At 52.2% G+C, this 26,190-nt stretch overlaps 1 protein-coding gene across 3 annotated transcripts; it reads left to right on the top strand.

The window, feature by feature from the left end:
• The first annotated feature begins 62 nt into the window (after positions 1-62).
• Positions 63-25,872, top strand: USP31 (ubiquitin specific peptidase 31). Of its 3 annotated transcripts, XM_039731662.1 has the most exons (17): positions 63-264; positions 10,537-10,674; positions 11,159-11,247; positions 12,117-12,209; positions 13,304-13,439; positions 13,948-14,092; positions 14,856-15,039; positions 15,548-15,659; positions 15,861-15,955; positions 16,486-16,563; positions 16,753-16,882; positions 18,021-18,140; positions 18,286-18,511; positions 19,010-19,168; positions 19,894-20,046; positions 21,043-22,598; positions 25,731-25,861. In XM_039731662.1, the coding sequence occupies exons 1-16, from the start codon at positions 70-72 to the stop codon at positions 22,581-22,583; spliced, it is 3,594 nt and encodes a 1,197-aa protein (XP_039587596.1). In that variant the 5' UTR covers positions 63-69; the 3' UTR covers positions 22,584-22,598; positions 25,731-25,861. The 3 variants fall into 3 exon arrangements, 2 of the variants coding, with proteins under 2 accessions (XP_039587596.1, XP_039587595.1); XR_005630149.1 differs by lacking the exon at positions 19,894-20,046 and having other exon boundaries at positions 21,043-23,103; positions 25,731-25,866; XM_039731661.1 differs by having other exon boundaries at positions 21,043-25,872.
• Positions 25,873-26,190: the final 318 nt, after the last annotated feature.

Below are 26,190 nucleotides of genomic sequence, written 5' to 3'. Positions count from 1 at the left end.
CGCCCCGCCGCCGGCTCCGAGGCCGTGCCCGGCGTGGCGGGGCTGCGCAACCACGGCAACACCTGCTTCATGAACGCCATCCTGCAGTGCCTCAGCAACACCGAGCTGTTCGCCGAGTTCCTGGCGCTGGAGCAGTTCCGCGGCGGGCCGCCCCCCGCCGACGGGCCGCCGCCCGCGCCCGGCGAGGTCACGGAGCAGCTGGCGCAGCTGGTGCGGGCGCTCTGGACGCTCGAGTACACCCCGCAGCACAGCCGCGACTTCAAGGTGAGCCGGGGCCTGCCCCGTGCGGGCGGCAGCCGCAGCGCAAGGCCGCCGCGAGCGGCCCCGGAGCGCCGGTGCCCGCGGGGCGGGGGTGGCGGGCTCGGGGCTCGGCCGGCCGTGCCGCGGCTCCTCACAACAGGTCCAGACGCGGCACCGGCGGCGCAGGCTGCCCGGTCACGGCTGCGGTGGGGGTCTGCCGCTGGTCCGAGCACGCACGCGGTGGGAAGAAGCCTCCGGCCTGCCCGGGCGTGCCAGCCGCTCCTCCCGCTCCCAGCACCAGCCTGGAGCAGCGGAGCTGCCCAGGGGACAGCGCTGGGCACCGCGGCAGCGCCCTGGGGGTGGCACAGGTGCTGCCACTGTGCTCTTGGCTCGTGGTGTTTGACGCTGCCTGATGGCTCTGGATGGCTTTTATCGATGGAAATACCCATTTTACTGTTTCATTCCTGTGCTACCATTAGGGAAGTTGCAACTAAGTTGTTTGGGAGTTGTGAGCGTGCAAGGAAGGAGGCTGTTGAGAGCTGTGCCTCGTAGTGTGCTAACCAAGAACTTGTGAGTCTGGGCTGATTTGGGGAGTGTGTTTCAGGAGTAGCTCCTCGTACTCTCTTGCTTGGCCTGGCTGGTGTTTGGCCCCGCGGTGTTCTCCTGCTGCAGCCCCTGTGCTGTGGTTCTGACAGCCCCTGCCCTGCCTGGCCTCGCGCCTGCCCAGGAGCTGTTGGAGCAGAGGGCTTGGTCCTTGCTCTGTGGCATAGGAACCCTGCCATGGCTTTGGATGAAATCAGGCACAACTGTTTTAAAAGTGCCCTAGGCCTGCTTTGCCTCCTGGAACAGGGAGAAGTATTACTCCTGGCAGAGAAGACTCTGGCTATGTGAGGGAATCAGAGGGTGGGTGGTAGCCTGCACACCATCAGCTTAGAGACACTTAGGGGAGTGTCTCTACCACTTCTAGGGGTACTTTTCTTGCAGAGGAGATGCTCAAATGCATGAAGGCAGTGAGAACATTGACACGGTCTTGGGCCCTCTGTGTGCAGTTCAGCTGGGGTGCACAGCAGGTGGAGATTGGTCCCAAAGTCGGCTCTCCCTTGGCGCCTGCTGGATGGTGGGATGCCCTAGAGGGTCCTCTGAGGTGGCAGTGGCCTCTGGCACCCCCAGTCATTCCCACCTCTTCCCTGTCTTCTCTTTGCTTCTCCTGTGCCTTTTGAGGCAGCTGCACCCACCTGTCCTGCCGGGGTATTCCCTGGACCCCTGGCTGTTTGCCTTCTCTCTGGATGCCTGCCGCAAGGACCACGTGTGGCTCTGGTCTTTTCAGGACAGGTTTTTATGGGGGAGCTCTTGGAAAGCCGATCACTCACTGAGTCCAGGCTTGGCAGCACCACGGGGCACTCACCTTGACCTGTCACTGCTCCTGAGGTGGTGTGGCAGGAGAAGAAATTGTGCCTTTCTCCTGAGTAATAGCAGGAAAAGGGGTTGTGAAAGCAGGATTGTCTTCTGCCAGTGGAGCTGATAGAGGGGGAGCAGCTCTCTTTCTAGGCCAGGCTCTGCTGCTCACGCAGGCTGTGGAGCAGGGCTGGGTGCGAGTGACAGCAGGAGGAAGAGCATCAGGGCCAGGGATTAAATTAAGGCCATGTTCTGCCCATGTTGAGAGCAGAACTTTGCTGTTTGCAGGCACTGCTGACACCGAGTGAGTGCTGTTGTGCTTGTGGATGGAGCTGGGCCCATCCATCTCCGACCTGCCAGGGCCCTGGAGGTTTTGAGAAGCCCCTTGCTGGAGGGAATCTGGTCCCAGTCGATCCAGTTCAGCGCTGCACGGTGCCAGCAGCCTGGGACCTGCTGCAGGACTGTTGTTGTGTCAAGTGCTGTTCCCTTACAGAGGAGCTTCAATTACTTCCAATATGAAATTAATGTTTCTAAAGGCAGTTAAGTTGCCTGAACCTGCTATTAAATTCAGTTTTAAATTAAACTTTTTCTCAGCAGCGGATTTGCACACATCATTTACAAATGTAAACAATGGCTTAGATTGGAGAAAGGCAAAGATCAGTATTTTCATTCTGGAAACTGCTGTTTCTCCCCAAAACAAGGAAAACATCCCCCCAGCTTGTTCTGCTTAGAGGGTGGAACATTCCTGATCTGCCTTGATGTAATTAAGAGTGTAAATGTTTTCACAGAGTAATTTTGGGCTTTCCCTCCAACAGTAATTGTCACTGACAGTAATATTTATTTGATAGGCAAGAGGCTCTTTATTCAGCATGCTTTTAAATCCCTGTGTTGTTTTGTTTGCTATTTTTCCTCTTTTGGCACCAAATGTAACTGGGCAAAGCCACTTGCTAATTCCTAAATACTTTTCTGCAGGTACTAAACGTATTTTAGGACAAAGGATAATACTTCTTTTTTTGCTCATTCTTAAATCTATAGGCTTCTCTCTTGGAAGAGAGGGAATTATTTTCAAGGAAGCATGTCTTAGAGTCCTTGTGGACAGGGGCCTTTGAAGGGATTGTTTTTGGAATGCTTTTTACCCTCAGCTGGTTTTCTTTGGTAGTGTTTTAAGTTGGTCTTCAGGAAATAACCCATGTCATGCGTCTCTGAATGATGTAGCTGCTCAAACTAAGGAAAATGCAGTTTGAACAACTGGTTTGTGATAAATGGTTCATCGTGTCGTGAGGTTGAGGGGAGAGCCTGGCAGAGAGCTTGTGCACAGGGAGGGGAGGTCGGGAGTGCTGACAGAGCAGGGGAAGGCAGGGCTGGAGAAGGCTGAGGTGGCAGGAAAAGGTCCCTGAGGACTGGACTGAGGTGGGAGCAGAAGGGTTTGGTTCCTGGGCTGGGAACAGAGGGGAGCAGCATGGCAGAGCTGGTGGTTCCTGGGTGTCTCTGCTGAGGATGGCTGTCCCCTTGGTCCTGTGCTCCTTTGCTGTTTGCTTTAACAACCCTTCTCTTCCGATTGCTCAGTGGGTCTTGTTTTCCTGCCCAAACAAAGCTGCTGCTTTCATAACAGGGGCTGATATTGCAGCTTGTGCTTCCTCTTTCCCCTTTGTGATGGTGTGACAATGGTGACAAACATCTATTGTATAGGCAGGGCTCTGGGCTTGTTTTTTTGCAGGGAGCTGTCCCGTCCTGCCTGCAGAGTTCCTGAGAGTGTCAGACAGGGGACAGAGTGCCCTTTGTACTGCAGCACTCGGAGGTGAGGGTGGGGGTCGTCACTGAGGAGGATTTTGATTTAAACTAATTGGGCTTGAAAAATTATGTCCTTATGCAAATCCTCTGCCTTCTGTGGAGTGTGGGTCTTGTGTGGACGATGAGGCTCTTACTGTTTTGGGACTTTCTCTGGGGCTCTAAGGCAGTTGACCACTGAAGCATGCCAGGTTTAACAAGACCCTTTGCATGCCAGAGCTGGCATTGCATTTCTCATCCTACAAGAAGATGGCCTTGGCTGTGACCTGCAGCAGATACAGCACAGTCACCATAACTCAGTTGGGTTGGATTGTCAGAATTGGATCTGAACCCAGAATGAGTCCCTGGTGGTAGAGCAGGGATTATTGTGCTGCTTCCTTTTCTATTTATTTTTAAACTTACGTTTGGTGTGAGATTTCCAGGTAGCTGTTTGAAACTCATTTCAAGGTGTTTTGGGAATGCATTTGGTGCAAATATCTCACTTTGGGACAAGCAATCTGCCAGCTGTGTTGGGCACCTCTTTGGGAGTTAATCACTAACTCCTGGGTGATGAAGGAGCCCCTGGAAGTGTTGGCATGGTCGGATCTCTGCCTCTCATTGAAGGTGCAGTGAGCAGCTCTCAGCAGGGCTGCTGGGGCAGCGTGGCTGTCAGGAGCCTTTGGTCACAGAGCTGTCAGCCCCAGGCCCTTCTGCTCACCAGAGCCCTTGTGCCTTGCTAATGGGGCAGTGATGTGTCAGATGTGATCTCCTGGATTGTATTTAATTGTCTTGCTCTCTGCCTAGCATAGGATCAGTTATTTTATTCTGGATAGGGTCAACCGCTTATTCCTCAAGTATTTCCACAGAGAGCAAACTGTCCTCCCCCTGCACAGAGGGATGGAAGGAAGGGACATGAAAGAATGAAGGTGAGACCCTTCACCCTTCCCTTCTGGCTGTTTGGCTTTTGGTTCCTGGTGCTTCAGTTTCTGTGTTGCTCTAAAGAGGCTTTGAGTGGGTTAGGTAATCTGGAATGTTGAAGTGCTTGTTGCAGTTCAGCCCAGGTGCTTCCAGTGGTGGCATCATACTGAGGAGATTTGTCCTAGGGCTGCTCTGGGAGTTGGAGTTGAAACACTTTCCTTGAAACAAACAGCAAGTTACAAATGTTCTACATCATTTTTGTGACGGTTCTTGACATCAGGGAAATGCGGTTCACTGGGATCACAAAGCTCTGGCAGTCTCACCACATTACACCTTTTTTTTTTAATGTTCATTATCAATAAGATGCAAGTCCATTATTGTATGTATAGTTTGTTTTGTTTTGCTTATTTTCTTGCGTATTTTTCCTTACTTCTACACACACATACTTCTAAACCCCTTGGGAAGGGTTTCCTAGCAGATCTGGTTGCCTTAAGGCAGCTATCTGGCTTGCCTGTGAAATCCAGATGCTTGCTGGGGGTTTCTGTGTCGTGCTTCAAACTTTGATCCGAGTGAGTGCAGCACAAGCTGGGGAGCCGAGGCTGAGCAGCAGGGTCCAGAGGTCGGGTGTGGTTTGCAGAGGGGGTTCTGCTAGAGGGGGCAGCAGCACTGTGCTGTGGGTGCTCCTTTCCAGAGCACAGGGCTGGGTGAGGCAGGAGAAGAGACCCCAGCGTGGAACAGCTCTGCTGCTCCACTGCCAGGTGGCCATGGGGGGTGGCAGGACCCTCACTGAGGCTGGAGGGGCAAATGTACATCATTGCCAAAATGTGTTTTCGGTCTTCTGAGCTTCCAGGTTTTTATTTCCGTGCTGCTTATGCAAAATGACACATGGTGAAAGTATGTGGTGCCTGGCAGCCCGTGAAGCAGTGAGGGGGATGCATGTTCCCAGGCAGCTTAATTGGATCTGTGCTGCCCTGTGCTTTGTACACGGCCACACTTCGTTGCAGTGAACCCATTCTTCCTGCCATTTCAGCAAAGCACTGCTAATGAACTTGTTAGCATATGGCTGTGTCACTGAAGTGAATGTTTGTTATCATGTGCGAGGGGAGGCTTCTCAGAATGGTCATGATGGGCTCCCCGTCTCAGATTCTGTGTCCACCTTGGGACCTGAAGCAAAGCCTGGAGAGAGGAGAGGTGCGGTGTGCAGCTGGAGCACGAGCTGCTCGGGCTGCTGAGCCCAGCCTTCCTGTCTGCCCTCTGTGCCAGCATTTACTGATGGTCCTTTACTGGGCTGCTTCACGTTGGTGGCGTCTTCCTGCTCCTCAGTCCCTCATTCCTTTGAATCCCACCACTTGCTCTACTAGTGTAGCAGGAAAACAAGTTCTTGCTGAACAATATGGGGTTTCTGCTCCTCGTAAGGGTGAATTCTCCCGGCAGCCAGCTCCAACTCCTGGTGGTGCCTACCTGGTGGTGCCTTCCCTTCCTGGGAAGGGCCTGGAGAGGAGTGTGCCAGCTGGGGAGTGCAGCACCCACAACTGCCCCTGTGCCCGTGCACGCTGGGCAGCCCTGGAGAGCATCACCTAGACAGACTTCACTCTCTCCTTATGCATCGAAGGAAGGTGCTTCATGAGGATTAGCAGGCTTCAGGCTGGAAGGGTGAGAGTAGCTGCTGGCATGAGGTGTTAGGCAGGGGCTGGTGCGATGGTGCCTCTTGTCTGGGCCTGTTCAACGTGGTGGAGAGTCCCTCTGGTGCTGCTGTGCTGCTCCCCGTAGTGCTCCCCATGGCTTTGCTTCCTGAAGTGTTCTCATAAGGGCTGTGCTCGTTCCCTCTGCATTGCCAGGGCAGGACTGTGTGGGGACACGGGCTGCCCATGGAGCTGCCACGTCCCATGGGGTGCTGGTGCCTCTGGATGCCCACAGGGCAAGGGGGGAGAGTTTTGCCCTGCCCTGGCTGCTGTGACAGACCTCCTGTCATCACAGCTCCCTTTTCCCTGTTTGGTGCCTGTGCTAAGGCCAAGTCCGCAGTGATCTCTTGTGCCCCTGAAGGGAGGGGTCCCTTCCTGAGCCCCGGGGCCTGAGCCAGCTGCTGGCTGGCTACTGGTGTCCCCGGAAAAGAACATCTCCAGAGAGGGGAAAGAGCTGTCTGTGTGTGAGCACAGAGGGCAGCTCAGGTAAGCAGTGTCTGCTGTAGAACTTTCTCAAGCACAAAACTGTGGTTGTGGGCTTGAAAAGGAGAAATAACGTGCTTGAGCATAACTCACTGTTCAACAGAAGATAAAGAATAGCCTTTCTCTCCTGCACATGTGTGTCATTGGGTCAGGTCTCTACTGAGCTGTCTTTATCTGTTCATGTGCAGAATCCTTCCACAGCTGCTTCCTAGCAGGGCCACACTGGAAAGAAGCAGACTGGCATTTTTCCTCTAGTTGTCTTTGTGATCTGGAACAATAATAGCAGCAAAGAAAAGGCCAGTAGTTCAGCTCTGTTTTGATCTATTTATCGCATCTATTTAGAGCAGTAGATGAATTATTATTGAACTTTCAGTGGCCTGGTAAAAATGATAATGTGTCTTTGCTGTAGATCTGCTTCATGGACAGGCAGGGACTGATGTGGTTGTAGGGTGCTTGCATTAGGGGTACATAAGTGGGACAGGAAATTTTGATTTTCCCCCTTAGCTCTTGGGATGGAGCAACTTCTTTCAGGGTGTCTGTGTACCACTGCCTGCACATCTGGTGGAATGGAGGATCACCCACCTCCTGCCAGGCTCACAAGGGCTGAGCTGAGGAAAGGGCTGGAGGTGCTGGGCATCGTGGAAGGTGTTGGGAGGCAGAGTCCCTGCCCACTCCTGGTGCCTCATAGCTGGACCAGCTGCCTCAGAATTGTTCTGGAGTCATTCTTAACACCTTGCAGTGCTGGATGGAGGTGGTCAGATGTGCCAACTCTGCTTACAGGAGACCAGATTAGGGGCAGAGGATTAACAGCTCCTGGGGGTTGGTAAATGTGGTGGTTTTCATGTGTTTTTAAAGCATTTGCTTCCTAACTCTCTATCTGAATCTAGTTACAGGTACTGCAGGACCAGAAAAATTAGGTGTTGTCTTCAGTGACGAGCAAAAGAGGGGTGAAGGTTTAGGGGTATGGCAAGGGCAAGAAACCTTCTGGGCTGGAAGGGCAGCCTTGGAAAGTCAGTATGGAGAGGTGCTGGGTGGCCAGTGCTCAGTGATGAGGTTCTTGCTCGTTTGTCTACTTTGCCTGTCAGATGTTCAGGAGCTGCTCAGGAATGGCCAGTGTGGCTGCTGAGAGGCTGCAGTCCCCCATCCATAGCACAGGGCTGTGGGGACCCCTGGGGCTGTGCAGCCCTGTCTGCTGCTGGGGGCTGTGGGCCCCTGATGCTGCCCTCAGCCCAGCAGGGAGCTGGCCAGGGAACAGGGAGATGTGTGGGGCTGTGTTTGCACCCCTGATGCTGTTCTGCCTGCTGCCCTCAGCCCAGCAGCGAGCTGGCCAGGGAACAGGGAGATGTGTGGGGCTGTGTTTGCTGCTGGGGGCCTGCACTGCAGGAGTTCCTGCTATTTGTCTTGGTTGTTAAATTGTCTGTTTGAGTCGGCACCTCTGTCTCTCAGATTTAATCATGTCCCTCAGCACTGACTGTTCTGTGTGTCCACTGTCCCCCCACACGCTGTGTGTCTGGGGGTGCTGCCACAGCCCCTGGCAGGGGCAGGGAGGAGGGCACACGGCAGTCCCTGGAGCAGCAGCCCCCTGGAGCAGCAGCTGCAGGGCTTTCGGCAGTGAGGGACCCACTGGTAGCAGTGCTGGCAGGAGGTGTGAGTGGCACTGGGAACGTGCTGCTGGTGCTGGAGTGTTTGTTCAGCAGAGCCTCTTGTGAGGAAGTTGCATCTGATATTCTGTAGTGCTTCCTGAATCACTTCCAGCATCTTGTGATGTGTCTCCACAGGCAGCTCTTTATCCTTAGTCCACTCAGGCTGCAGGAGTGTTGAGAAAACCAGAGCAATTATCATGGAGATGCTGCTGGGCTGAGCAGTGACACAGATACAGAGCAGGGCGCGTGACTGCTGTGCATCCCGGGGTTCATGTGCTTGGGCTTGGTACAGGCTGGCTGCTCTCTGGGGACACTGCATCGCCAGGGACACACAGCAGAAGCCAGGGAGGCTCTGGACTGGAGTGATGTGCCTCTGGGGAAGAGGCAGTAACAAATACTAGCCTGGATTCCCAAAGTCCTTATGTTTCTGTACAGAGCCCCTCCGTGTGTCCTTCTCACTTGAACCACTGGATTTGCTTCCTGCCAGCAAAGCAGGAGCCTTTTATCATCAGCTGTGTCTGGACAGGCCCTCGAAGGGCAGGGACAGTGTGTGTTGGCTGAGCTGGCTGGGACAAAGGACACCAGAGGAGGCTGCTGGCTCTGGCTGGTGGGAGAGCTCCCATCACAGCGTGCATGTCTTGGCACAGAGGGGCCACACTGCTGGGGACACGGCTGGTGTCCCTGCACTCCTTGCTCTCGGGCTCAGCTGACTGAGAATGAGCCTGGCTTTGCTGTGACCTGCAGTGCTGCTGAGCCCCCCTCCCTGGGTGGGAGCAGGGACATGATCCCTTGGTGCTGGGCTGGGAAGGATGGGTACAGCTCTTACAGCTCACTGGGAGCACGTGGTGCTTCTGGAGAGATGTGGTGAGGTAACCACTAGACTGGACTACAGTCCCAGCCTCACGTGGTAGTGACTGATTTTCAATTTGAAACTTGACACAGTCATTTAAGGGCTAAATTTAATTTTCAGTGTAGGTTTTTTTGAACAAAGGTAATGTTTGCAAAGCAGGTTTCCACATGTGTGCCTTACATTCTTCCCTGCATCATTGTCTGGGTGCATTCAGCTCACCTTTCTGCTGAAGGAGGGCAAGGGGTATCAGGCTGGTACCTGAGGAGACTTTTTTAGATCCATTTTATGGATTATATTTTATCCTTTTTTTTCTGCCACTGGATTTTGCGTTGCTTAACAGGAGCTAGGAGCAGAGAAAGCTGTTTGGTCTCCATTAATCTTCAAGTGCCCACAGACTGCTTTAAATTTCTCTCCCCCATGGAAAGATTTGCAGCAGCATCCCAAGCTGGGGGTTACGCTGGACACCAAGCAGAGGTGCTGGGGTCACACCAGTGTGGCACTGAGTGTTGGCTAGGGACCCCTCCCATGGTTCAAGCTTGTGCACATATTTTATATGGGAGAGTGCTGGTCCCTGCACAGCAAGGGCAGTAAATCTACTGTCAGAAGGCCTGCACATATGTAATGAGAGCAGATTATTTCTGTTTCCCATTATTTTGCAGCCTTGAGACAGTGGACAGATTATAGAGCATAGAGAGTATATGTTTATCAGTCCTTTCCTGCCTCTTTCATCACCACCCCCTCCCCAGTGACCCCATTTTCAGAGGGATAAAGCGAGCAGCCCAACCTCATTTCTCAAATCTGTTGCAAACTCTGATTAGAGGAGTGGAGGAGCTCTGGCACGAGGCACACGTGCAGCCTGCTGGGCCCAGGCTCTGCAGCATTCCCACCCATTCCTGCCCTGCAGGCACTGTCTGGGCTCTGCTCGTGCCACTGTCCCTCCTGGGGACCCTGCTCTGTAAGTCAGAGTCCTGTTGAGCAGTTCTTCTCTCTGCAGGTGTGCCAAGGATGTAGGTGCAGCACGGCATGGGACGGGTGCTGCTCCAGCACTGCTTGCTCTGGGATGCCATGGTTCCTTGTGTCCAGGGAAAGCTGCACCTCCCTGGCTGGGATGGCAGTAGAAGACAGTGTTTAGGATGAGCGAGTTATGCATAGTGGGTTCTTGATACCCAGTGGAAAAAATTCCACAGTGGCCTGTTCTGCTCCTGTGCTTGACAGGGTGCTGGTGGGAAGTAATTTTGCTCTACATGCATGGTGATGATCAGCCTGTGGAAGCATCTGTGATTTAGATGCCCTGATCCTGGCTGAGTCCTGGAACTGTAGACCTAGATGAGCATTGAACACCTGCATCAAGGTTTTGGGAAATGTGTGACCTCACCAGAACCGCAGTGAGCAGGACAGAGTGTGTGGGCATTGGGAGACTAAACTGTTGTTTTGCTTCAGCTTGAACAAGCAGAAGATTTCACGAGGGCAGCAGTGTGAGGTGCTGTGAGGCAGGGTAGGTGTGATGGGGTGGCCTGGGCTGTGCTCTAGCTGTGGCTGCTCTGTCTGTGCTCTGCAGAACATCGTGTCCAAGAACGCGATGCAGTACCGCGGCAACGCCCAGCACGATGCCCAGGAGTTCCTGCTCTGGCTGCTCGACAGAGTCCACGAGGATTTGAACAACGTGGTGAATTCCGGTGGCATGCCTCCACTCAAGGTAAGGCATTCTGCTGGGGGACGCTGGGGGAGTCCAACTTTGCACACAGGCTTTCCTTCTAAAGGAAAGTAGCTCTCTCCATTGGCTTCTGAACTTCAGTAGTTCAGATGGAACAAAAACTTGGGTTACAATAATGTTTGTTTCTACCCTGGGAATGTAACCAGCTGTTCCACAAATCCCTGGTGAGTGCTCCCTGAGGAATCCCTGAGTCGTGCTTGAGTGGCTCTGCAATAGCCAGGAGGTGTTACCTGGGGCTGCCAGACTTGTCAGGTGTGAGCCCCGTGCCCTTCCCAGGGCTGCCCTGCCCACCTCACCTTCCTGCATGCCCACTCCTTGGAGCAGAGTGTGCTTGGTAGTTAAAAATGCTTGTGGCATTTTCCCAGTGATTTTTGGCTAAGGAAGGCAAAATTTGGGGTTCTGGAGCCACCTGCTTGGTGCTCCCCCCACACCTGGGTGTGCCTCAAGGGTTTGTTCTCTCTTTTAGCCGCCGCTGGAGGATGATGTGCTGCTGGAGGGCCCAGCCTTTCCCATCAGTAGCACTTTTGTGCAGGAACTCTTTCAAGCCCAGTACAGGTATGGTATTTTGTAAATGTGTTGAATGTGTGGGTGGCCCCAGTACAATTCTGAACTGACACTGGCTCCTATTACAGTTGGGACTGGTGTCTCTGTGTTTCTGAATTCCTGCTGAACTAACACCTTGCTCTAGAGGAAATAGAGAATTTCAGTGCTTCAAAATTGGTATATTCTGTGTAAATCTGCAGTATGTACCACTACACCTGTTCCTGTGCATCCTGAGAGTGAGTCAGTGCTTCATGAGCAAAGGCTCAGGAAAGCCTCGTGCTGTGGGGCTCACCCTGACTGTCAGAGGGAAGAGCCCCTGGCAGGATCCAGAGGTGCCTGGGAGTTAGGGATCCCCAGTGTGTGCAGAGTGCTTGTCCTCTGGCACTTGGGAATTCTGAGCTGAAGTTATCACTGTCCCTTCAGGGCTTTCCCTTGAGTATCCCTTCTTTCTGGGAAGAGAGCTTTCTAATTTCAGAGCTCTTGGAAGAGAACAGCTGAATCACCAGCGTTCCTTGATGGCTTGTGCCTGTACTGCTGTAAGAATTAAATTGCTGGGCTTCCTCCCCGGTATTTGCCAACTTTTCCTTTGCAAAGGCGAAACCTTAAGCCTGGTCTAAGACACAAAGCCATTGTAAGGTGCAGATTGATTCTGAATGAGAGTGGAATTCTGGAGAATGAGAATGGACTCTTGTCTGGAGCTTTTCCTGTGTGAGGGCTGTGTGCACCCCAGTGCTGTCTCTTCCCTGTAACTTCACCCCTCTCCAAAGACAAAACCCTTCAGGGTTTCCCGTTGGATCTGCTGTTGGTGAAGTGTGGGATTTGATGGTTTATCCGTCCCAGTGCAGTGAGTGTAACTGTGCCCTTTATCCATGTCTGTCCAGGTCCTCCCTGACGTGCCCTCATTGCCAGAAGCAGAGCAACACCTTTGACCCTTTCCTGTGCATCTCGCTGCCGATCCCTCTGCCGCACACTCGGTACGGAGCTGTCCTGAGCCCTCGGCCCTTTCCTGTGCATGCTGTGTTCTGAATTTGCTACAGCAGGAAGACAGTACCACCAACACTTCTGATAAGTCATTAAAAAAGATAGATAGGACCGTATGGGGACGTAATGTTTTGCTTTGCAGGTAAAATGGAAAATTGAGACTTACACTTGAAAGGCCTATCCTTCCTATAGAATTAATTTGGGAGAAAAAGTCTTTTCTTCACATAACCAAAATATGTTGCTTTTCACTTGATTTATAGCACTTTAAAATTAAAAAAGGGAAAAGTTTGAAGCACATTTTTTGAGAACAGCCTCACTGATCACTCCAATTTCAAAAACTGAAGTTAAAATCTTTCCTGCAAAATGTTTTGCTCTTTTGAAAGACAGCTGATGCAAATAAAGAGAAAATTTCAGGGGAGGAAAAAAATCCAGATCAAACATTCAAAGGGAAGATAGAGGTGCACAGCAAAACTACCTGTGGTATAAACAAACTCCTTCACCTGGTGTTTGCATCCAGAAAACTTGTGTAGGTTCCAGAAGCAACGGAACAGGGTGGTGATAGGGCAGATTAAACATCGCTGTCACATTTGCTCTGGAAATCCCTGCTTCACCACTGGGTGGAGGCTGAGTGGGCTGTCCAGGGAAGGTGTCCCCTCCCTCTTCTCTCCCCAGCAGTGCTGCTGCTGTTGGAGGCAGGATTGGGGGCTGAGAGGCAGCCTGTTCCCAGCAGCAGCTCTCCAAGTACTTCAAGGTGCTGTCTTGTATGACTGTCCAAGCTTCCTTTCTGGATCCCTGCTGGAAAACTGATTGCCTTCTCATGGACAGTTCTGGTTTTAACTTTGTGGGCCTTTTTGAGATGTTCTGCTTGTGGCAGCAAGTAACACCAGGTCAATATAGTAGGAAAGGAGTCTGTGAATCAAACACCCTTGTCGGGCTGCAGCTGAGTGGCTGCAGTGTGAGGGGGATCCGGACAGTCAGGAGGGCCCTGTACCTGGTGGGCAGCCTGGGTGTGCCCAGCTGGGCTGAGGCTGCTGGGGCAGTGCCCAGAGGTGCTCAGCCAGCCTAGCAGGGCTCATGCTCTCCACAGGCCCCTCTATGTCACCGTGGTGTACCAGGGCAAGTGCTCGCACTGCATGCGCATCGGCGTGGCCGTGCCCATCTCCGGAACAGTGGCCAGGCTGAGGGAGGCTGTCTCCTCGGAAACCAAGATACCCACGGAGCAGGTAAGGGGCTGGCCTGCTCACCTGCGTGCGCTCCCTGCAGCGGGAGGGACAGGGGAGGCTTTTGTCCCTTGGTGGATGTATAGCAATTGAAATTGGCCGCCCATGGTTGAACAGGGAGCCAAGGCAGTGGTGAAATCTGGATCATGCTTTTCCCTGTGCATTGGCTCTTTTAATCCAAGTGATGTTGGAATACCCTCAGTGCAGTGTCCGCAGACTGCCTGACCCATGGTGTGCATGCTGGCAGGGAGGCAACCACTGGGCACCTACACTGAATTCCTCTGTAGGAAGAGCTTCAGGAAAGCTGTTGAATTCCACCAGAACCTCTCCATATGTTGTTTTTACCTCAGCTTCTTGTTTATGGCTGTCCTTTTCCCTGTTCCTTGCTCCTGGCTGATGACAGGGTGTCTTGAATGCCATCCCTTAGCAGGAAAATCCCAGCTGAGGGATGGGGCACTGAGCTGAATCTGTGCGTGGTTTGATGTGTTCTGTTTGCCTCTGGTGCCTGCAGATCGTGCTGACAGAGATGTACTACGACGGGTTCCACCGCTCCTTCTGCGACACCGACGACTTGGACACCATCCACGAGAGCGACTGCATTTTTGCCTTTGAGACCCCGGAGATCTTCAGGCCTGAGGGCATCCTCAGTCAGAGAGGTGAGTCAGTAACTCTTAGTGCCCACCTCGGGTGACTAGTGAGGGAGGTTTGTGTGGGAAAAGAGTGAGTCCCACAAGCTGTTGATGTTCTGGTGTATTGATTTCAGCTCTGACTTTGTCCAGGCTCATTCCGGAAGATTTAATAGTGTTGTCAGCTGGGAGGTTATCAAGCAGTGTTGTGCACTCCTTTCTGCCTCTTCTCAGGGCTGATGCTGCAGGCCAGGCTGGCTTAATGTGAAATCTCTTGTCAGGCTTAATTTAAAGGCCTGCTAGGGACCAGATGAAGCCACTGAAATTGTGTTATTTAAAATCAGATTGCTAGTGATGAATAAACAGTCTCAGGAATGAACAAACACTTTCTCTTTCCAAGCTCAAACTCCTCGGCCTCTGCATGTCCCCTCAGTGAAAGGTAATCATGGTATCCTGGGCAGATGGAGTGTAATCAAAGGCAAATTTTAGTATTGAAAATAGCAAGTTGGGTTCTTGGCACTTTAGTTTTTCTTGTGGGCAGTAAAAGCTGAGAGTGCTTGTACAACCTGCTGTGAAAAATCAGATGGGCAGCACTTGCATATAGTGTCCTTCTCTAAAGAAACAGTCACTGTGAAAGGAAGTTGCTCTTTGAAGCTTTGCCCGAGTGATGAAAATGCTCCTGATTCCATACTGACCTGCTCCTCTCTAGCCCAAGAAGGGCCTCTTGAGGGGGGCATCAGGGCACTGAAGGCAAATGACATAATGAAATGTTTCCTTTCTCCTAATTTTTCAGGAATACATGTGAACAATAACCTGAATAACTTGAAATGTGGCACTGAGCACTCCCGAACAATAGCTTACTCTCAAGGAACGGTGAAGTCTGGAAAACTGGAACAGTCCTGTCCCAAACTAGCAGCAAATGACAAGATTGTCTTGCTGGTGTGTAACAGAGCGTGCACTGGACAGCAGAGCAAAAGGTGACTGGCAGCAGCATGGCTGGAGTTACTCTTCTGGCTGCTTCCCAAACTGACCTGGATTTTACTTTCCTGTAGTACAGGCTCCAGGTGAAGGAGCAGCAGCTTGCATCCCTGGCTCACTCCAGGTGCTAAAGAACATGTTGATCAAAAAGCATTAATGGGTGCAGCAAAAGATTTCTAATTTTGGTGAACTTCAAGTATTGCATTACTGTAAAGAAATAAATACAGTCTGTAAAGAGAGGACTCAAACCTTTGTCTGGTTTGAGAGGAGCATGTTTGACCAGACCCTGTTATGGGTGGGAAATTTTAATTGGAGTGAAAATGGGGGGAGGGAGAGAAGTGAGAAACAACCATGGGAAAGGCATTTGTATCATCTGGAGCCTGAGAACTGCCTCAGCCTCTGAAGCTTCACAAAACTTCACATGAAGTTCTCCCATGTAGTTTGGGGTTCCAATTGCTGAACAGGATAGTCTTTTAATTGTTCCTCAAATGCTTCTCCTTCCCATAGGTTTGGCTTGCCCTTTGTGTTGCACTTGGAAAAAACAATTGCTTGGGATATTCTGCAGAAGGAAATACTGGAGAAGATGCAGTATTTCCTGCGGCCTGCAGCCTGCTTGCAGGTGAGACAAATGTGAGCTGTTGGATGCACAGTTCCACTGCTGCACCTCAGCCCTCTGTCAGCTCATTGGCACAGGCACATTTGAGACCTCGTACATTTGCTCTGTCATGTCAGACGTGTTCTAGGGAAAGGTCTTTGTCAGCCAGTGGCGTGTGGGCAGTTGGGCTGGAGCCACTGAGGTGGCTCTTCCTCTCTGTTGCAGGTTTGCCCGTTCAGCTTGCGAGTGGTCAGTGTTGTGGGCATAACATACTTGCTACCTCAGGAGGAGCGACCCCTCTGCCACCCAACAGTGGAAAGGTGAGCTGCCCTCGGGGGCTGGGTGCTCCCCAGGATGGAGGGAGGTGTGTTAGCTGGGAGCTCGGTGCTGACCGTGCACAAATGAGCAGTCCTGTGTGGATGTGTGGAATGCACTGCAGGGGCCTGAGGAGCAGGGAAATGGGGGAGCATCCTTAGGAAGCTGTGTGAGAATACCTTGGTTGTGTGTCATGCCATCTGGAATCTGTCCTCCCTGGAAATAGAGAACAGAATGAAAATATTACTCTCACTATTTTTAGTTTTTTCTTGTGCCTGTTATCCTTTGAAATGTTGGTAAATGCCTGTTCTGTAACAGGTGTCTGTTGCCTTACAGAACTTGCAGACTCGGGTGAAGGCATTTACCAGCTTTGCCAAGTGTTTTGCTGTGTGAATTCCTTTTACTCCTTTGCAAACCTCAGCTGTGGGAGTGAAGGAAGGGTGAAAGGCTTGTGCAGAGAAATTACATGCATGTAGAAGATAATGTAGACTTTGGACTGAAAGATGGTCTGACTTACTTCTGCTCCTCTCTGCAGGGCATTGAAGTCGTGCGGACAGGGGGGAACCGCTCATGTGAAATTAGTGGTAGAATGGGACAAAGAAACTAAAGATTAGTAAGTATGAAGTAAAAACCCTTAAACTGTGTTCACTCACAGTTGCTGCTTGCAGCTTGCTTGTGTGAACTGTGCATCCTTCAGCAAACATGAGACCACTCAAACTCCACCTGTGCCCAGCCCCTGTCTGCAGGGACAGCCTGGGGAGCCAGGGGATGTGCTGGTAAATGTGGTGTCTCCCTGATGCAGCTTGTTTGTGAATACAGAAGAGGAATATATTCCAGACTCTGAAAGCGTCCGCCAGCAGAGAGAGCTTCATCATCAACCTCAGATCTGCACTTTATCTCAGTGTTTCCAACTGTACACCAAAGAGGAACAGGTAGATACAGACTGTGTACTCTGGCTTGTTCACATGGCGCAGGAACTCCCTCATCCAGGCAGCTCTGTTCTGCAAACATTGATTCCTTGTGACAGGAGAATAGATTTGTAACACAAGATTAGTTATCTGTGCTGCTGACAGAGCTCCTCTGCAGTGAGGAGCTGGTGGGAGGTCCTGCTGCTGGGTTCTTTGCTGCCCAGATGTTGATACACGAACTTAGTCCTCTCTTTGGCAATTTCCTTCTGTGAAATATTGTGAATATTATAAAGGGTTAGGGCAATGTGCTTCATGGGTTCAGTTCTGCAGGAATGTGGCTGTTCCCCTGCTCTGGCTCTGCTTCTGTGGGGCTGAAGAGACAGGAGTGATGGTGTGCCACAGGCAGGCTAGAGAGGGCTCTGGCCTGGCCCTTGCCTGGCACGTGGAAGCCATCTGAATTCCTTTGGTAGTCTCTAATCTACCTTGTCTGAAGGTAGTCTTTGGACCCAGGACTGAGCTGTGATAATTTGGGAGCCTCTCTTGTTGGTTCTTTCAGGGGTGAGGGAGGAGTGGTTTGAGGTTAAATCTCTGTGGCTTCTGAGCTCTCTGAGCACTGGGCTGTGGAGGGAGGCTTGGGGGGCAGGGAGAGTCTTCAGTGTGTTGGGGCTGCAGAGGAAGAGGAGGGTTCCCAGAGGGCAGTGAGGTGTCAGAGGGGCATCCAAAGTACACCTTTCTTCTTTCTGCTCTGATTTTTTTTCTGCTTTTTTATCCCTGCTTTATTTTCTGCTGCTGGTTTTCTTGTGAGAATACTTTTCAGACTGCCAAGCCTGCCTGTTTTTTGCCTTGGTTTTTCCTTTTCCTTATTCTCCACTTCCAAGGCTCTGGCGTTTATAAGGTGCAGAAAGGTCCTCTGCACAGCAGCACTGGCTGAATTCTGCCTTGCAGCAGAAAGTGCCTCCTGAATGAGGCACACAGATCTCTGCTTGTCACTTTGAAAAGCATCATTGGGAACCCTGCATTTCCAGTGAGCCTGATAAATGCTGGAGGGAGATGAGCAGAGGGGTCAGTGTCTGCACTGGGCTTGGGCAGCAGGGAGCAGTGGTGTGGTGCAAGCTGCTGTGGACTTTGGAAACCAACACCCACCCCTGCTCGTTCCTTGTAGCTTGCCCCAGATGATGCATGGCGGTGCCCACACTGTAAGCAGCTGCAGCAGGGCAGCATCACGCTGAGCCTCTGGACCTTACCTGATGTTCTCATCATACATCTCAAAAGGTTCAGGCAGGTAAGGATGCCTGTAGTGTTGCTGGAGGACTGCTGAGTGGTGAGTAGACTCCCCTCTTCAGAAGCAGCCATTCTGCCCTGTGTGTGCCTCACCTGGGTGTTGCCAGGCCTTGGCCTCTGCAGCTCATGCTCTCCTCTGTACACAGGAAGGAGACCGAAGGATGAAACTTCAGAACATGGTTAAATTTCCCTTGAGTGGCTTGGACATGACTCCTCACGTTGTGAAGCGCAGCCAGAGCAGCTGGAGCTTGCCATCACACTGGTCACCTTGGAGGAAACCTTATGGCCTTGGCAGAGATCCTGAGGACTACATCTATGACCTGTATGCTGTCTGCAACCACCACGGCACCATGCAAGGCGGGCATTACACAGGCAAGTGTCCTGCTGTGCTGTGTGTGGTGCAGCCTTTCACAAAGATGCTGGTTCTGTTTCTGTATGGAGTCAGAAAGGGAGTCACTGATGGAAGCAGTGTCACAAGTTACAGAGGGTGAAGTGAATGGAGCCACCCCAAATGATGCTCTGTTCTGAGTGGTAATGGTGGACAAAGCAAGTCCTGAAATGTAAGCTGTTTATTGTGTTCTGGCAGCCTCAGGTTTCCATCTTGCCAGTCAGACTGGAAGATGCAAGAATCCATCTGCTCCTCATGTTGTCAGAGTCCATAGCAGATAAGGTTGTGTTAAATGTCATACAGCAAACCTGAGAGCAGTAGGAGTGCTTCCATCTTGCCAGTCAGACTGGAAGATGATTCAAGAATCCATCTGCTCCTCATGTTGTCAGAGTCCATAGCAGATAAGGTTGTGTTAAATGTCATACAGCAAACCTGAGAGCAGTAGGAGTGAGAGAGTCTTACAGTAATGTATTATTCCTTAGCATATTGCAAGAATTCTGTTGATGGCCAGTGGTACTGCTTCGATGACAGTGAAGTTCAGCAACTTTCTGAAAGTGAGGTCTGCAAGCAGACTGCTTATATCTTGTTCTACCAGCGACGCACAGCCATCCCCTCGTGGTCTGCCAACAGCTCGGTGGCAGGTAAGCCCTGCTGGCCCTGTCCAGGGGTGCCTCTGACTTGTCATTCTTGGGTAGTTTGTCCTTCTGGAGGATTTTCCACCCAGCTCTGCTTAAACCCCCATTCTTGTGTCCCAGAACTCAGCAAGGCTTGTCTGATTCTGTGGCTGTGTGTCAGAGGCCATGGGAACTTTCCAGCTCTTCTGCTAAGGCAGTTTTGGCAGGGAGATGGGGGAGCCCTGTGTCCCCACAGGTCACTGCTCAGAGCTGCCCTTGTGCAGGACATCAAGTTGTGACTCACTCCTTCCCTTTAGCAGCACTGTCAGTCCCCAGGAGGTGCCCACAGTGCATGTGTTGGTGGAATCCAGGCTGAGCTGTGGGCAGGTGCAGGCTTGGTGACCTGCCCCTAGAAAAAAAGAGATTTTAGTGGCCTTGGGGTGGCAGCTGAAATACCACCAGTGCCTGCATGCTGCTATTCGCAGCACAGTTGTAGCCATGAATGCCCACAGGAGTAAAGCCCCGTTCCGTGGCAGTGTGAGGGTGCTGGGGGCGAGGCAGGGCAGAGCAGGGCAGGGCAGAGCAGGGCAGAGCAGAGCAGGGCAGAGCAGGGCAGGGCAGAGCAGGGCAGGGCAGAGCAGGGCAGGGCAGAGCAGGGCAGGGCAGAGCAGGGCAGGGCAGGGCAGGGCAGGGCAGGGCAGGGCAGGGCAGCAGCCCGGCCGGCTGCGCGCTGCTGACGCCGCTCCCCGCAGGCTCCACCAGCTCGTCGCTGTGCGAGCACTGGGTCAGCCGGCTCCCGGGCAGCAAGCAGCCCAGCGTCGCCTCGGCCGCCTCCTCGCGCCGCACCTCGCTCGCCTCGCTCTCCGAGTCCGTGGAGCTGACCGGGGAACGCAGCGAAGATGACGGTCTGTATCTCTCCTAGGGGCCACGCCGGGCTTGTCTTTCTGTGGCAAGGTCCTTACTCACACAGCTGCGGGATCTGGGGTTGCAAGGCACAGTTAGGCCAGGAGCTGAGGGAGGCAAGAGCTGGCTCGGTGGGAGCACAGGTGGGCTTCTCTCTCTCTGGAGGAGAGCAGGCAGGAACCTTAAGGAGCCTTTCAAAGAGAGCAAATGTCATCAACAAAACCTCTCAGTCAGGAACTTCTCGTGCTGGTGTTCTCTCTGGGTCTCACTGCATTACCTTCGCAGGGTGGCTGACACAGTCCTGACAGATTTAGCATAGGCACTAATTACCTGCTGCTGTGCTTGTGGATGGTCCCAGGGAGGGAGGGAGATGAAAATTCACTCATGTATGCAAGTTACTGTTCAGTTCCTGGCTTTGCCTGGTTCCTCCACACATTGTCTTATAACTTCTGAAAATGCAGAGCTTCATGGGTCAGTCAGAGCATTTGGAAGCTGGTGTGGAGATGTCCTTGCAGCAGTGCTGTGACAGCTATCAGGTCTGGCCATGGAAGTCACACTTCTAAAATACTTACAGTTTGCATTTCTAAATACAATTACATCACTTGATCTAGAGGTAGGAATCCTACTTTGCCTTTCACAGAATGCTCTGGGAAATACTCTTTAATACAGAATCATAATCCTAGCTGGTGATCTTGCCAGTTTCAAGGACTTTCGAGGTGCAAACCTTGTGTTTGATCTGCTGCTCAGGGATGAGAGAATAATCTGGGTTATCAGTTAGAGGCTTCAGAAAGCTGCTCCTGGGTGACCCCTAGCAAGTAACAGTTCTTGGATTCTTCATTCAGCTTTTGTACAAGAAGCTGTGCCTGCAGCCTGCATTGGGAGACACACAGTGTGGTGTGGGTGGGCTGCTTGGCTCTCGTGGGGGAATGTGGATGGGTGGGGTAAACCACCTGCAGCCTTGGCTTTCCCACTGAGACGGTCACTTGCTTGCTCTGCAGGAGGATTTTCAACTCGACCATTTGTAAGGAGTGTCCAACGTCAGAGCCTGTCATCCAGATCCTCTGTCACCAGCCCACTGGCAGTGAGTGAAAATGGTGTCAGGCCCTCGTGGTCACTCTCTGCAAAGCTGCAGTTCCGCTCCAACTCCCCATCGCGCTTCTCTGGAGACTCCCCGGTACATACCTCTGCTTCCACTCTGGAGAAGATTGGGGAAGCTGCTGACGATAAAGTTTCCACCTCGTGCTTTGGCAGCCTGAGGAATCTCTCTAGCAGCTACTTGGAGCCCTGTGACAGCAGCCGGCGAGAGCACAGGACAGCTCGCAGAGCCCCTCTGGCTGTCATGGAGGGGGCGTTCAGGGAAGAGTCCGTTGTAAGGACATCTAGCTCAGACCTTTCAGATGGGTATGGGAAAAGCTCTGTGCAGCCAGACAGGAATCACCCTGCTCTGGACCCCTTTGATAACAACAATCAAATCGCCTTTGTTGACCAGAGTGACTCTGTGGACAGCTCCCCAGTGAAGGAGGTGAAAGCCCCAGCTGGGACGGGGCTGGCTGCAGAGAAGGCACATGACACCCCTAAGAAGGGTCACAGCTCCAAAGGAGCTTCTGAGCCAGACAAAAGTTTGAGGAAGGGAAGGACAGTCTTAGCTACCCAAGAGACCAAAGTCTCTCACTCTTCTCCTCCACTGAAGAGTTCTCAGAAAGCTTCCCGGTCCAGAAGTAAGGCAGACTCCTCTAGGGTCAGCGGGCGACACGGGTCTCCTGCTCCCACGCAGGCTAGGAAGGACCACAGCACAAAGCCCCTGGAGGCGTCTGTCCCTTCAGCTCCACAGAAGCAGAAGTCAGGTTCTTCTCCATCCTCCACGGCTGCCAAGAAAACCCCGTCGGGCTCATTGACTAAGGGCTCTTCCTCGGGGAAGAGCCGGACTGGCGAGCGCAGCCTCAGCAGGGAGGGCTCCAAGGTCAGCCTGGGCTCGGATAAGGCGAGCGTTACCAGCGGCTCCAGGACGAGCTCCCCGCGCATCAGCCACTCCAGGAGTGACAGCAGGGCAGTGGACAGCAGGCACGTGCGCAGCTCCTCCATGGCCAACCTGCGCTCCCCCAACGCCGGGGCGCGCTCCGGCCTCAAGAGGGACAGCAAGTCCGAAGAGAAGGGTTTGTCTTTCTTTAAATCAGCCTTAAGGCAGAAGGAGACACGGAGGTCGGCAGACCTGGGGAAGACGACAATGCTTTCAAAAAAGACAGGGAGTGTCAGTTCCAAGTCAGGCAGTAAAAATGTGCTGGAGGACAAACCAGAGAAAGGTGGTGTCCCACCAGCCTCTCAAACCAATGCCAACATGACTACAAAAGAAAAACTTGTCTCAAAAGATGCCACATCTAACAAACATTCTCTGCTATCCAGTCGCAAGTCCAAGTCTTCCCAGCTAGATCCCGGAGTCCAGTCTCCTCCTTCCAGTGGCAAGCAGTCTGCTGACAAGCCGCTGAAAAAAATACCTTCCAGCATGCAGGTGTCTGTACGGCCTTCTCTGGAACCTCAGTGAAATGCTGCAATCCAGGTGTCTTTTCTTCTGCTGAGAAGCTAATTTATTCTGAGCTCTTGTTTTTTGTTCATGTGCCTAATGTATGTTTTGAGGAGAAGTTAACTGCAAGTTGTTAAAGCGCCTTTGATTCTGCCATCAAACCAAATAGCCACAGGCAGCCAGCACTGGTGCGAGTAGCCTAGCTGGAGTCGTTGTTGAACATGAATGCAGCTGTCCCATAGCACTTGTACAGGAGTCTCTGTTGAAAGTGCAACAACTTTCTTCAGATATGAGGGCTGGGACCTGACCCCCAGTTGTACTGACACTGGTGTGCTTTGTAGAGCTGTGAACTGATATTCCTTTGGTCTTGTTCTGAGTGGGCTGTGTCCACACTGGTGTATGGCCTTGTTCTGAGCTGTGGAGGATGCGAAGGAAACTGGAGAGACTGTCGCTTCTTTCTGCTCTCAACTCCCTGTCGCTGCTCCCCTCCATTTCCAAGCTTTCTAAAGGGCAATATTTCAACACTAATGTTGTTTCTCAGGTATATACTCAGCCGGTATAGGAGGGACTAGCATTAGTGATGGACAGAAAGGTACCTGTGTGTCTCTGTGCCCGTCTGTGTAATAGATTTCCTTTTTGCATTCCAACAGCAGGAAGTTTGAAATGTAACCTGCAGTTTTGTTGCTGTGTCTGTGAAGAGTTTTGCTTTGTCCATACTAAGGCAACCTCCAGCCTGTCCTGTTTCACTACTTTCTTCTGAAATGCTCTGCTAAACAACAGAAGAAATCCCTGGGCAGCAGCTGCTGGCCAGCTTGTCCTGTGGAAGCAGTGCCATGGGAGAGTTACATCCACACTCCTGGGTGGCCGTGATGCTGTCGGGATGCCCCTGTTCAAACTCCTGGGAAGCATTTCCTAATGTGCTCAGACCCTTATCCTAGTGGTGTAATTAAGCCTCCAGTATCTCTAGGGGTGTTGTTTAGATCAAGGGTCATCCTGCCCTCCCTGAGCATGCTTTGACAGGCCCCTTTGTGTGGGTTGGAGGGGCAGTTTTCCTGTTCCCAGAGTGCTGTACATTCTTCCCTCTGGCATGCTCGTCCCCTCCCCTGGGTCTGGCTGCCACGTGTCCCTCAGTGGAAGGTTCCCCTTCCTTTGGATGTTTGGATGACAGCCTCCATCAGGGTCAAAACACTACATCTACTGATGTCTTTGTTTACATGCCCTTCTTACAGGGGAGATTCCTCAAGTTCTGGAAGGTTCCTCTTAAGGTGGATTTCTTAAGTCCTTTTACATATATGTGGTGTAATTATTTTTTTTTAATTCCATGAGTTTTTGTGGATGTGCTGCCTATCCTTTATGTCCACAGCCTGTTGTGTAGGTTGTGACAGGCTGGGCAATGTGCTGGGCACGCTCTGCTGAGTGAGGTCTGTGCCTGTCCAGTCCAGTGGCAGAGCTTGGGGCCAGGGACATGTGCTCTGTCCCATCAGCATAACAAACTGCCTCTGCCACCCCCCTTGCTGAGGTCCTGCTTGCCCTGCAGGCAGCCTTGTCCCCAGGACACCTTGCTGCTGAGTTTTCTGCTCACCACACACCTGCAGCAAGGGAGGGAAGGGCTGGGGGTAGCTGGCTCCTGGTGTGTGTGGGGCTCAGCTGGGAGTGCGCTGAGCTGGGGTCAGTGTGGGGATGAGCCCACCTGCCCTGCAGGTGCATGCCCACCTGCCTGCAGCCCTTGCAGTGCCCTGCTGCATCCCCTTCTCCAGCAGTGCCACAGCCTGCAGGTGTAATGCCCTGATGTTCCCCCCAGACATGAGTGTCCCCTCAGTGCATTCCTTCGCCCAGGCATTGTTTCAGTCTCATTTATTGCAGCAACAAGAAGCAAAGATTGCATTGCTTGCTTCTAAAATGTATGACTTGGATTATTCTTGGATTATTTTCTGCTATATCCAGCAGAGCAGATAAGACTTGCTTCACATTGCAGTACTTAAATTACTCCCTGAAATGTTGATATTGAAGTATTTGTTTGAGGTTTTATCTGTATTAAGGTCTTACACTGTCTTGGCTCTTCTCTTGTAACAACTCTTCTAGCAAGAATGTAATTCTGGTGGCTTACGCTGACTCGGTTTGGGATCTTTTAATAGACAGAACTACTTTCTGTGCATTTTGCCATGGACATTTGTGAAAGGTTATTTTTATCAAATGACTTTTTTTTTCATGTCACTGTTCACTGAAGGAGTTTAAACTGGAAGCTAGCGTGTGGGTTTTGAGGTGGTTTTGCTCCTGTGCTGCATGCCTGACTGAAGGGAATTGGAAGCCATGTCCAAACCCACGTTTTAGCTGAACACCAGTTCAGTGTTTGTAGCTGTAGCAAGACAATGGTCCTTGGAGCTCTCATTTGGGTAGGAGGGAGATGGAGGTCCTGGTATTCCAGCAGCTGATAAAAGTAATTGAACCTCTGCAATCCCATGAGATGCCAGTCTCACTCTCTCTCTGCACATTCTCCATAATCCCTGATGCTAGTTGCTGCCAGCTCCAGCACTATCTGCTCTCTTCACGCAGCCAGACTGGGTTTCTGTCCCTCTGGAAGCCGTGCACTCCTCTGTGCACGGGCTCCTTGCCCTGCAGAGGAGTGTGCCTGGGCAGGAGGGGCTGCCCTGACATCCCCTCCTCTCTGAGCAGGTGGGGTGCTGCTCCTCCCTGGTGGGGTTTCTGCTCTGGAGGGCTTGGCTTGGGGTGTCCTCAGGCAAGGTGGTTTGGCTTAGCAGGGCACACCAGAGATCCTGTGGGAGGTGAGACACGCTGGGCTGGGCGTGGGAGCGTGTGTGAGCCTGTGGGGAGTGCAGCCCTGCTCGTGTCTGTGTCTGTACCAGGCCCTGGGAGCAGCCACCCCTGTCACTGCACACTGCTCCTCAGTGTCACACACCTTCAGCGGTGAACAGCTTCCTTGCACAGGGGAGGGCTGGAGGGTGTGGGTCTGGGAAACACCGTTCACTGGGAGTGTAAATCAAAGCCTTGTTGCTGTTACAGTCGTGTCTCCATCAGTGAAGTAGGGTAAATGTTTCTGAAAAGGAATGCAGGTTATTACAGGCCCTGCTTAAAGGGATTTGTGGAAAAATCATCAGTCTTCTCTCCTTGCTTTAAAGCAGACTTCTCTCTTGTCCCTTTCATGTGTAGGAACTCCTGTCCATGGTATTGTGTTGTCCAGCTGCCAGGATGTGGCACGGTACCAGGGAGCACTCGGGAGAGGGATCTGCCAAGTCCTAGATGCCAACACCTCCGTGGCTTTGCATATGGATCCTTCAAGCAGCAATGGCTTGAGGCTGTTCTGGAGCAGCTGCATTTACATGGTCATGTCTTAAAGTTCCTGTTGGCCATCAGAAGCACCATGGCTGTGGGGGAGGTGGGCTCTGCCATCTCCCAGAGGCTGCTGCTGCCCAGGGACCTCTGCCTCCCCTGGCTGGGGGCACGTAGGGCCTGGAAGTCTCATGGGCATCTGAGTGTGATGGGAACGTGTGCTGCCAGCTCTGTCCTGCCCTGCCTGTCTGGGGATGGCAGGGTCTGGGACCTTCTGCCGAGGTTTTGGAAGCAAAGGTATGCCTCATGGTGGTGGGAAATGCCTGGGAAGGGGGAGGCC

The sequence above is a fragment of the Passer montanus genome, unplaced genomic scaffold (assembly GCF_014805655.1).
Source record: "Passer montanus isolate IOZ18808 unplaced genomic scaffold, ASM1480565v1 scaffold8, whole genome shotgun sequence".
In the NCBI taxonomy this organism is placed as follows: domain Eukaryota; kingdom Metazoa; phylum Chordata; class Aves; order Passeriformes; family Passeridae; genus Passer; species Passer montanus.
Note: the sequence above shows the minus strand (reverse complement) of the source record. Positions and strands in the feature narration are given on the sequence as shown.